Here is an 11,502-nt window from a genome sequence, read left to right on the forward strand (position 1 = left end):
TGTAGGCCTACAGTGTAGTAATAACAAATTAAAGATTTTTCAGGCATCTCAGTACAACTTTTGTTATTAATACGAAAGCAATAACAAATAACAGAAATAGAAAATGCGTTCAAAGTGATAGTTTATACATTGAATTTTAATAGGAAAAGTTAAAATTGTAGATAAATTTGCTTTTATTCAAAATTGAAATATTGCACGCGTGTACGAATTAATTTAATTAAAAACCTTTTTTAAATACCATGCATGTATGTTATTAGGTTAAAAGGCTATTTGTTGTGTAAGGTGTTTATGATTGAAACTGAATTCCATTGTGCATTTATAGGCCTTAATAAATGCTGTATCCATGAAAATCAAAGGGATTATAGAGGGCGGCATACATAATATATTATTAATCCGAACAAAACTTTAAACAATGTTATATATTTGACGGTGAATTACTATTTTTGAATCTGATTACAAAATCTCATTAAATGTTTTATGAAGACATTTTATTTTCAAATTAATTATGATTTTATAATGAGCAAGACGATGTGATTTTATTATTCATTCAATCTTTTATCTCGGAATCTCTGGTCCATAGAAAGTAAAATTACATATAAATGAATTAAAAATAAAAATTATTACTACTCATCTCATGTTTTTAATGCTTTAAGAATGTTTGATTGTTACAGAAATGTAGTATGAGGCCAAGTATTCACTTTAAAATGTTCCCTTGTATATATTATTGTTGTTTATTTTTTCGCCAGTATCAGAAACTTTAATCACAGTGACACTTTATGGTTAATGAAGTTATTGTTGCAACTTTCGTTTTTAGTCGCGTGGACGCGACTCTATAGTTCACTATGTCGGTCGGTCGGTCTGTCTGTCGGTCTGTCTGTCTGTCGGTCCGGTATCACTATGCGTTTTATCGCTTTCTGACCTTATCTTGATATCAGTTTAATCTAGCTAAGTCAATTTTTCACAGTATATTCCTTATGGCCAGGAATCGATGTGGTTATGTTTTCACGGTGCGCAATAAAAAATTACGCGGTCTACGCACGATTTAACGAAATCACGTTTGTAATCATATCTTCACAACCATGAATCACAATTAAATAAAATTTGGTACTCATAAATTTCAGGGCATAAATCATCATATGGCAATACAATTACGTGCGTAGCGCATGTAACGCATGCGTACGCGCTCTTAAAATTTTCAAAATTTATTTTCGATGAAATAAGAGCACGTTTCAGGCAATTTTAAGCGTTTACAAAATTGCCATGAGTGCGCAGATTGTTGCGCGCGCACTGCGCGTTAAATGTTATTGCGCACTCTTTTTGCCCGATTTCTGTTTTCTTGATATACTTCAACTCGAAATTACGTTATACGAGCACGTCAAAAGTGACAGGCTACGCACGTGTAAATTAAAAAAATATAAATGTTTTTAAACATTTCAACATTTTTAAACATGTTCAGTAATTTCGGTCAGTTGGTAGGTTGGTCGGTCGATCGGTCTGTCTGTCAGTCTGTCTGTCGGTCCGGTATCACTATGCATTGCAGCACGCGACTTAATGGCTGTTGGCCTTGTTTCATTGAATTGTAGTATAGGTGGAATTATAGAGGGCGGCAAACACAATTTTTAATCTATCGGAACTAATAAAACGTCCTCTGAAAATCTAACTTTTTAGTAGACCTATTATTTGTATTCAGTAAACAAACTTTGTAATGCGGAATAGAATTAAGCTTATTGGATCTCAAAGAATAATAATATGTGTAATATGAGTCTTACTTATTTATGATGTTTAGCAACATTTCGTTTTTAAAACAATGAAGCTTCCTAATTATTATATCGTTCTACATTGTGGTCAGGATTGGAATTAAACATCCAAAAGGATTTTGTTTAAATATTATTCTGAAAGCAACAAACCTGTTTCTGATTTACAATCTTTTCGAATTCCTTGTTCTTCATTACTACTGGTTGCCACTTGCCCTGTTTTAATAATAGAATAATAATAAGAACAAAAAAAATAGAAATATTTATTCTACCTAAACCGATTGAGAGCAAAATTATACGGTACATTATTAGTAACTAACCTGTTTCTGATTTAACTCCTTTTCGCATTCCTTGTTCTTTATTACTACTGGTCGCCACTTGACCTATTTTAATAATCAAATAATAGTAAAAATAATTAAAAAACAATTATTATTATTATTCTACCTAAAAAACAACCGATTGGTTGAGAGCAAAATTATACGGTACATTATTAGTAACTAACCTGTTTCTGATTTAACTTCTATTGGCATTCCTTGTTCTTCATTATTACTGGTCGTCACTTGACCTATTTTAATAATCAAATAATAGGGAAAAAAATTAAAAAACAATACTTATTATTCTACCTAAAAAACTACCGATTGAGAGCAAAATTATACGGTACATTATTAGTAACTAACCTTTTTCTGATTTAACTTCTTTTGGCATTCCTTGTTCTTCATTACTACTGGTTGCCACTTGACCTATTTAATAAATGAAAGTAAAAAAACCTGAATTTACAATGAATGTTTTATACATCTTAATAATTCAATTATTGGGAGCATTAATTCAACATAAATTATGTTTCTTTCAAATATAACTAACATAACAGAATATTTATGTTCATAACATGCACCTTTATTCAGACTTAACATGGGTGTTATTTTGTTTATTATTATTAATTAATTTTGAAACGATAAAGATGAGTAAATCTGTGAAAATGAGAAAAAGTTGGCCCAACCGAGATTCATTTTATAATAATATTCGTTAAATGCACATTTCAAAATTACGTAATTAATTAGGCTCTATTTAAATGATCTCAAGTAAGTGTATTATGCAAATAATGTGGCAATCTACCTTTTAGAAAACTTTGTGCATGTTGGTTTATAAGCTTTGCAAAAGTGTCACGGTCGTCTTGTGAATTCAAGCGTCCGGCTTTCTCAATGTGATATACAACATCCCATATGTTGTTATAGTTGTAGTCACTCAGTGTGTAGAAACCAATAACCTTCATCAAATCGTCTGCGTCAGTGTTAGTTAGCACATTAAACATTGCTCTGCGATAGGCTGTTAATCCTACACCCGCTGTATCGCTACTTTGGATAGTGTTCTTATATTTGTCTATGCGTTTTGTTGCTGAGGCCATCGTGGTTACTTCAGCAATGTCCGACAACAGCTTAACATCAGTTTTGGAAATACATCCACGGTCAGTAAGTTGATTAAATAAAACTAGGGCTGATTTTTCATCAAGAGTTCCAATGGGTATAATACCAAATAGAAGCATTCTCAGCCATCGCATCTTTACACCAGAATAGTGTTCACTGAGTTCACTCAGAAATGTTTGGAATTCTACAACATTTTCATCCATTTTGAATCTGTAAAGAATAATAATAAATTTAATTTTGTCAAATTTTACTTTCTTACTGATTTTAGCAACTTCGATAGAAATGGTTTTTTTTCTACCGTTTTAAAAATACTTTTTAAATTGTACACATTTTCAGAATATTATTAATAAGCATAATAGACCATTATTTGATTGTATTATAGAAATAATGCTCTCATTTTATGTTTTATTCAGTTGGACCAAAAATGTCAAAAGTCATTGATTTCACACAGTTCATTATACCAGTACATTTGTTTTTCATAGGCGTACGTTACTTACCATATACCTAGCAGCATCGTCTTGAGTTTTAAATATGAAATAGAACGAATATAAAAACATTCATTACCGTATTTGTTATAGAACATCGAAATAGATTCTTGTCATTGCCACTGTCATTGTTTTGATCTCGTTGTGCGCGTCACAGAACAGACGGTGCTGTATTGGATATACGCGAAAAATGAAAAAAAAAGTACTTTTTCACGATCGTTAAATAGTACGTACTATTTCACGCCATGTGATACAATCGTCCAATCAAATGACATGAATGTATGTAGGTGTTATATAAAATTGCGTAGGAATCAAAATAATATTCAAGAGTGAAAACACAATAAAAAAAAATAGATGGTTTGATTGATTACAACTATTACGCTATGCTCGCTTATGTACAGTATTATAGGTATTAATTATATCAAGGTATCTCCAAAACAAACACAATTAAAGGCACACACTACAGAAATCACAATTTAATTCCTTTGATCAGGTTCGGTAATCAGCCGAGGATTATGATCAGGTTCGGCAATCACCCGAGGATTATGATCAGGTTCGGTAATCACCCGAGGATTATGATCAGGTTCGGCAATCACCCGAGGATTATGATCAGGTTCGGCAATAACCCGAGGATTATGATCAGGTTCGGCAATCACTGGCAAAATGAGATTGAATGTTAGCCTTGTATAGGACCGTACTTAAATATAAAAAACATACATAAGTATTATAATTATCTTATAATATGATATATTGTTTGTTGTGATGGCATTCTTTTGTTACTCAGAGAAACTCGCTGTTTGTTGACGATTAGTGTGTGGCACACAGAATAGTACGTTCAGTGATATTAACAAGACATTACCACAACCCACACTCTACTTCAAATAACCATGGAAGCATAACCATCACAACTATGCCTTATATTCTCATATTATTGTTCCGAACTATATTAATGAAATATTGTAAACTTACAAATTGGCTTAAGACTAGACTGTAACTGGATCTCGTATTTGGACTATCAATATACCGATACAGTAAAATGTGACGATTTGTAGCAGCAACTGCGCCACTCCCTTTGACGTCAACTACTGTGTAATTATTATTCATAATCCACGTATATGTATGCTATATTGACTTTGGTCGTGACGTCACAAAAGCTATTCCACGGTCCAACGGTCTTTCTGTTGAAACACAATGTACACGAATATATCGTCGTCGTACGAAGTCTATAATTATTCCATTCAAAAATCCCTAGAAAGTATTTTTAGAAAATTACCTAGACTCTTTTTGAATAATATTTAAAAACTGCAGATTATTTTAGTATGTATTATATTTATGGTATCTTTTATTTGCGAAAGCATTAAAATACAGTGGCAGCCAAAAGCTGAAATAAAGTATATTTTACAAATTACAATTAAAGATTAGTAAACACACAGCAATACAATTACATGGTACTTACTAAAACTAAAACTTGTAATATTAAATTAAGGGCAGCTTGTGATTGCAGATAATACTACTTTTTCTGATATGCATTGTACCCACACACACTTATACAAATGTGTAAATTGCAAAATAACTATAAATATTCATTTCAATATTCCAATATTTATTTCGTAGCAACAACTGCGCGCCACTCTCTTTGAGGTCAACTTTAATATCACGATCACATGTCGCTATTGACTTTGGCCGTGACGTCACAAAAGCTGTTCCACAGTCTGGCGCAGGTCTTTCTGTCTTAATCACTCAAAATTCTACAGAAACTATTTTAGAAAAATACTTACAATTTCCTTCTGAAATGATATGGTTTTATCGAATATCGATTTAAATAATATCAATACCTATAATAATAGACTTTTTGAAAAAAGTTGGTGCCTATCATTGAGTTTATTAAAACACACACTTAAAATGATTGTTATAGTCTTTTTTTGTTATCACTAAAACTGGGTTGGTTTCTGATTTTGGGGTTAATGGTTCTTCCATGGAGAAATAAGATTTCTCCATGGTTCTTCCATGTTCGGCTTTCTGTTTTCGCCGCCGAGTCAAATATTACTTATAAGGATTTTGTGTGAGTTCAATGATGAGTGACATGAAATGAACAAACGACAAAGTTTTCAAGTGCTATTTCATGAGTAGGCCGTAGAAGCTGATACCACAATAATATAAGAATTCTAGGTTCTTGATTTTAATATTTCATCAAAAAGGAAGTACCGCTTCCTTTGTGCATTCATGCATGGCGTGATGTTTAAATAATCACTAAAAAAAACCCACATGATTTGTTAGTTCAAACTTCGTATTATAACAGTTTACCATATTTAATGATTTATGTTTTGTTTTTTTTAGTACACATGTACGGAACAAATTTTATTTATTTGACATATTATTATAAAGTGCTATAACTTAAACAGACACACTCTGTGTAGGCGCGGATGCTGAAACCTCTGAACATTTCGTCATGTGAAAGGTCAAATGAACTACCAATGTACGGTTTTGATTGCATACAACAACTTTTTGTACACTATCAACATAAATATGTATATCTTTAGAATGAGTGACTAACAGACAGACTACTGTAGGTAGTCGTCGAGTGCAGCTTGCTGCAGTAGGCATACCTTGCATTTTGACTGTTACAACATTCTACGCAGATTTTAAAGCAGGAAACATTGATCAAAGATGTACTCATTCTTGCTGAAAACATCTATATTTTCGGTAAAAATGATGACTTTCGATTCTCTAACATTTTGATTTAAAAACTACATTGTAAAATGATGATGACGATGATGGTGATGATGATGATGATGATGATGATAATGACGATGATGATGATGATGATGATGATGATGCACATGTATCAACAATGCATAATTTGTGTTTCACCGAATAAGGAGTGACGACGAGTTTGCGAAGTAAAGAGTGGCTGCACTGACGTCGTCACATTAGGTTTTTTAGAAACTTCAGTAAATGAAGGACCTTTAAACACATGATTTGTAGCAGTTGTACAGTGTATTATTTTGATATTAACGTTTTTATTGAAGTCAAATATGATCTATGATTGCAATCTGTATCATAGTCTACATTGTATTCGCTGTGTAATCGTATTGAGTTGTTTTTCTTCTCGTTATACGTCACAATGGGTTCTTGTTACTAGCACGCTATAAGGAAGTTATCAAAACGATCTCTTTTCCGACCTCTTTCCTTATAAATCTAAACTGGCAGAATGTTGTCTTTTTGGTGAAGGAAATAAAACTAATATTTAAAAGAAAAATGAAACAAATTCCAAGATCAGATCTTCAGATTATTATTACATCACGCATAGAGGCCTATCATAACATAAGGAAGTTAAGCACAATATTGTCTTATAGCCATCTTGTTTATAATAGATTAACATTTCTCAACTTAATTGTTTCTGATGTACTTGTTTACAACAGTGTTTATAAGAATAAATGTGCAATAAAATATTCTATTTATCAATATTTTCCTAAAGCTCTGTCCACACTATCAAACTAGTTTAACAAAAAAATGGTGATGTGCCCAAATATGGTAGTGATATGACATCATCGTGTCCATTATTATGGGCACATCACATTTGTTGTTACATACAATTTGATAGTGTAGACAGAGCTTAAGAAGCAGAGCATTACAAACTACTGAGGATCAATGATCATGTTTCATGTCTGAATCCACCTCTTTGTTTACCTCACAATTGTATGGAATAGATAAAAGAACCAAACATCTATCCCATTAGGACTAGCAGAATTCATTTCAACAGGGGGCCAATTTTTCCCGACCCTATTTTGGCCGCCATCTTGGATTCCAAAACTGCCAAGAACTCAACTTGAGCATTAAAATCTCACGGAACTGATTTTTGGAACATTAGGTTCCCCACTATATTTGCTATATTGTTTTTATGTTAAAACTGGCATCTTTGTACCGTCATCATATGATGACTCAGCATTATCACATGTCACTGCGCCGACAATATTACAAAACAATTGTTGTTGTATTGTATTTAAATTCTGGGTTTAAAAAAACGAATTTGGTTATATTTTAATATCGACATAGTGATAAAAATTAAATTGATAAATAAATTATTTTTCAAAAACTGGTACGGTCTCATTGTCCGTTGAAGGCGCTCTTTGGTTTTTTATTTAAAACGCTGAGTAGAGAGCAGAGTGGTTAATGGTTTTGTATCAATTCACACAGCGCGGCCTTTATGAATAATATAAAAGGTGTAGCCTGTTCTTCTAAGAGCCACAAAACTTAGGTGAGCTGGGTGTTTATAGTTTTTTTCTGTTTTGGTATTACGCTAGGCCTACTGTTGCCTGCCTGGCACCTAACTAACGTGACAATTATCACACACAGCCAGCCAGCAGGGTGTACCGGCCTGATGTACCACTCTTTTCAATTCAATTCAATTCAACTTTATTTCAGACAAACTGTCCATATGAAACATATAAATACAATAAAAAATAATACAAAGCATTATGTGACAACCGTCATGGAGAGAGGACTAATAATTATTTGTTGACATATAGTGCCTCTTAAAATATGTGGATTATGTTTTGAGGTTTATTGGATGTAGACTGTAGACATTATTATATTATTGATTACTATAGTTTACAAAACAACACATTATTATGGCTATACTGATACTAGTTAACACACGTAAAAGTATACATGAGATTATATATACAAAAGTTCTGTCCATTTTCTATGCAACTTTGAATCTTTTAGAATACGAGAAAAAACACATGTAATTAAAGTATTACAGCTTTTTTCAATTTTTGTTTTGAAACAAAAAATTGATTTCCGAATGTACTCATAGAAGGAGGGAACATGGTTATCAACAAACATAGCACTAGCACTACAGCTCCTTGGGCGTCTTAAAATCTTTCTAAGTGCGTTATTATAACAGACCTGTAATGACTTTATAGTTTTTACATTAAAATCGCACCATAAGGCCGCACAATACATACTAATACAGTATGACTTAAACAAAGTAATCTTAACATCTGTTGAGCATTTACTAAATTTCCTACAAAGAGAGTTACCTCTAATACATAATGATCGATATTGCCTTTTAATATCCAGTTCGTCCCTAGTATCATTGCTGATAACACAACCAAGGTAGGTAGTGGATTGAACGTAATTTAGTTCTTTACCACATAGAACAGTAACATAATTACCATTCAGTTTTCTTTTCCTAGGGCAAAAACACATGCAAATTGATTTTTTTGAATTATATAATACATCAAAAGTCATTAGCAAAATCCTCACATATGTTAACCATCTTTTGGAGGGCATCTAAAGAGGGCGCAAGTAACACCATGTCATCTGCATAACTTAAGTTGTTGAACTTTGTATTATTGAGCTCACAACCAAAATTACAATCACTAAGCATACTGTTTAAATTGTCAATGTAAACATTATATAACAGAGGAGACATAACACCACCCTGTCTAACGCCATTGGTAACTTTAAAACCTGAAGACATAGAGTTACCCCATCTTTCTCCCCTAGCCCACAAACAACAACTCTGGAGAGTCGGAGGAGGGAAGTATGAATTCTACTTTTAACTAGCCTAGTTTAGAGTCTACTACTAGGCCTAGGCCTAATTAACGTAGGTGACCTCAATGTCTGATCAGAATTGTCTTCATCTTCTCACAGCAGGATGACAGTGCGTGACAATGACATGTACGTGAACATGCTCCCTTGTTTTGCCGGGATTTTGCCATATCTTTTATATTGCAATATCGTTTGGTGTAACACATTCCCATCCAATTTAAATAAACTTCAAATACTACAAAAGAAAATCATACGAAAAATTTCGAATGTTTCACCTAGAACTAGTACAGATCCTTTATTTCGTTCTCTTAAATTATTAAAATTAACAGATATTAATATTTTCCAACAATGTTTATTTATTTACAAAAGCCAAAATGCTCTTCTTCCATCTCATTTACGCGATATGTTTTCTCCCAATTATGAATTTCACGGCTATTCCACAAGAATCCTCAATAACCTTCATATTCCTAAACACAAAAAGACTTCTTCAACATAATATTAGATTTACTGGACCCAAGATATGGAACTCACTTCCTAACAATATTACAACTTCTGCAAACAAACATAGCTTCGTCTTTAACACTAAACAATATTTAATACAAAAGTAATTTAATAATTAGTTATATTCTAGGTATCAGTTTTTATTGTTTTCATATTCCATTATGGTAATTACTTTATTCCTATATTCCATTTATTTACTAACTTGATTATAGTTACTTTTTGTTTCTGTTCAGGCACTTCCAACACAAGCTTTTGCTTGTATTGTATTATTTATTTTGTATTATTATTATGAAGGAAATAAATGTTATTATGATGATGATGATTACACCTGCTACACACAAACAATGGAGTTATTAAATACCTCCACCACGACCATGTAGACCTACATACCTCCATGTACAGAGACAGAACTACTGTCGTCTAGATGGCTGTTGACAGGTAAGCACTCATGGATACACAGTAAAAAAACAACTATGTTTTTGCCAATTTGTAAATGTAAATTATAGTGAATGCACAATTAATGGCCAGTTGATATAGACATTTCATTCATTCAGATTTTAGCAGCCACTAGGCCTACTGCATGCTGTATTATTACGTTTCTGTAGTTTTTTTTAAGAATGAGTGCAAGAATGTTTTTACTGATAGACAATATGTAAATATTTCAGAATACGTCAGAGTAAAGAGAAAACTTAATTCAGTTGGAAAATGTGTTTGTCTTAATTTTTACACGTCCAAGTAATGCCTATCTTTTTTAATACAATAATATCAGTTGGACTTGTAGCAGGCCACAGACCATGTTTTGTTTTGTTTTTTCATAATAATAGCAGCCATGCATCATGTTAATTTGTTTTTCAATGATTACAAAATATTGTAAGATTGTTTTCTTTCCCAGATTAGTAATTTTAGCAATGATCCTGATTATTTCATCTTTCTGCTTTCAACAAGAGCTGGTGGGTTAGGCATCAACTTGACAACAGCTGACACAGTCATTATATATGACAGTGATTGGGTAAGTTAAATAAATAATTACTACATTTTATTACAGCGTGATCAATAATCTGCCATACGATTTACACACAGAGTGCAATATACTTTTCAGCTGCGCACTTTTTGCACTAGTGCATGATAGTGAAAAAATAAAGAGCGCACTAGTGACTCATTTCAGCGCGTCTGATTGGCCACATCCTTGAACCCATGTTATAATAATTAGTCACAGGCTTGTGGTGTAATCTTTGTTTTAGTGTAGTGACTTTCAATACATTGTAAAGTAGCATTTATAGTTATATTATAGAATCCACAGTCAGATCTACAAGCTCAAGATAGATGCCACAGAATTGGTCAAGAAAAGCCAGTGATTGTGTACAGGTTAGTGACCATTAACACCATTGACCAGAAGATAGTGGAGAGAGCAGCTGCAAAGAGGAAGCTGGAGAAGATGGTCATTCATCAAGGTCAATCATATGAATCTCTTGGTGCAAATTTTGCAACCAAACAGTGATTTTTAATATGTACCTAAGCGAGCTGTTTATCTACTTATAGGTTCATACCAAGTTCATGAAACCCAAGTCTTGTCATCATCCATTATATAGGGGGGTCAACCATTATGACTAAAACTGAATTTCCACAATTATTGATTACATTTTTTAATCAAAGAAATTAAAATGACATAAACTAGTATAGTATGAGCATTTCCATACTTTGTAATAATTACCATCTATTCATTAAACAGGTCACAGAAAGATAAACATAACCATTACCCGAGTGATAAATGGTAGATCCCAG

The 11,502-nt window shown here is 32.6% G+C and overlaps 2 protein-coding genes across 2 annotated transcripts; one reads left to right on the forward strand and one right to left on the reverse strand.

Moving 5' to 3' along the window:
- Positions 1-2,251: 2,251 nt before the first annotated feature.
- LOC144834641 (uncharacterized) lies at positions 2,252-3,807 on the reverse strand. Its single transcript, XM_078689523.1, has 4 exons — positions 3,740-3,807; positions 2,868-3,385; positions 2,432-2,494; positions 2,252-2,319 (listed from the first exon to the last, which is right to left on the reverse strand). Exons 2-4 carry the CDS (start codon positions 3,376-3,378, stop codon positions 2,252-2,254), a joined length of 642 nt encoding a protein of 213 aa, XP_078545649.1. The 5' UTR covers positions 3,379-3,385; positions 3,740-3,807.
- Positions 3,808-10,144: 6,337 nt separating this feature from the next.
- On the forward strand, positions 10,145-11,218 carry LOC144834642 (lymphocyte-specific helicase-like). The gene is made up of 4 exons (XM_078689524.1): positions 10,145-10,158; positions 10,366-10,429; positions 10,613-10,729; positions 11,012-11,218. Exons 1-4 carry the CDS (start codon positions 10,145-10,147, stop codon positions 11,216-11,218), a joined length of 402 nt encoding a protein of 133 aa, XP_078545650.1.
- Positions 11,219-11,502: the final 284 nt, after the last annotated feature.

The sequence above is a fragment of the Antedon bifida genome, chromosome 2, assembly GCF_963402885.1.
Source record: "Antedon bifida chromosome 2, ecAntBifi1.1, whole genome shotgun sequence".
Lineage (NCBI taxonomy): Eukaryota > Metazoa > Echinodermata > Crinoidea > Comatulida > Antedonidae > Antedon > Antedon bifida.

Excerpts from the sequence above, each read along its gene's own strand:
- LOC144834642 (XM_078689524.1), top strand. Across the intron at positions 10,430-10,612 it reads TTAATTCAGTTGGAAAATGT|ATTAGTAATTTTAGCAATGA; the intron begins GTTTGTCTTAAT and ends TTTCTTTCCCAG. Across the intron at positions 10,730-11,011 it reads TTATATATGACAGTGATTGG|AATCCACAGTCAGATCTACA; the intron begins GTAAGTTAAATA and ends GTTATATTATAG.
- LOC144834641 (XM_078689523.1), bottom strand. The coding sequence starts at position 3,378 with ATGGATGAAAATGTTGTAGAATTCCAAACATTTCTGAGTGAACTCAGT. Across the intron at positions 2,495-2,867 it reads TGCACAAAGTTTTCTAAAAG|GTCAAGTGGCAACCAGTAGT; the intron begins GTAGATTGCCAC and ends TTTATTAAATAG. Across the intron at positions 2,320-2,431 it reads AGAAGTTAAATCAGAAAAAG|GTCAAGTGACGACCAGTAAT; the intron begins GTTAGTTACTAA and ends TTATTAAAATAG.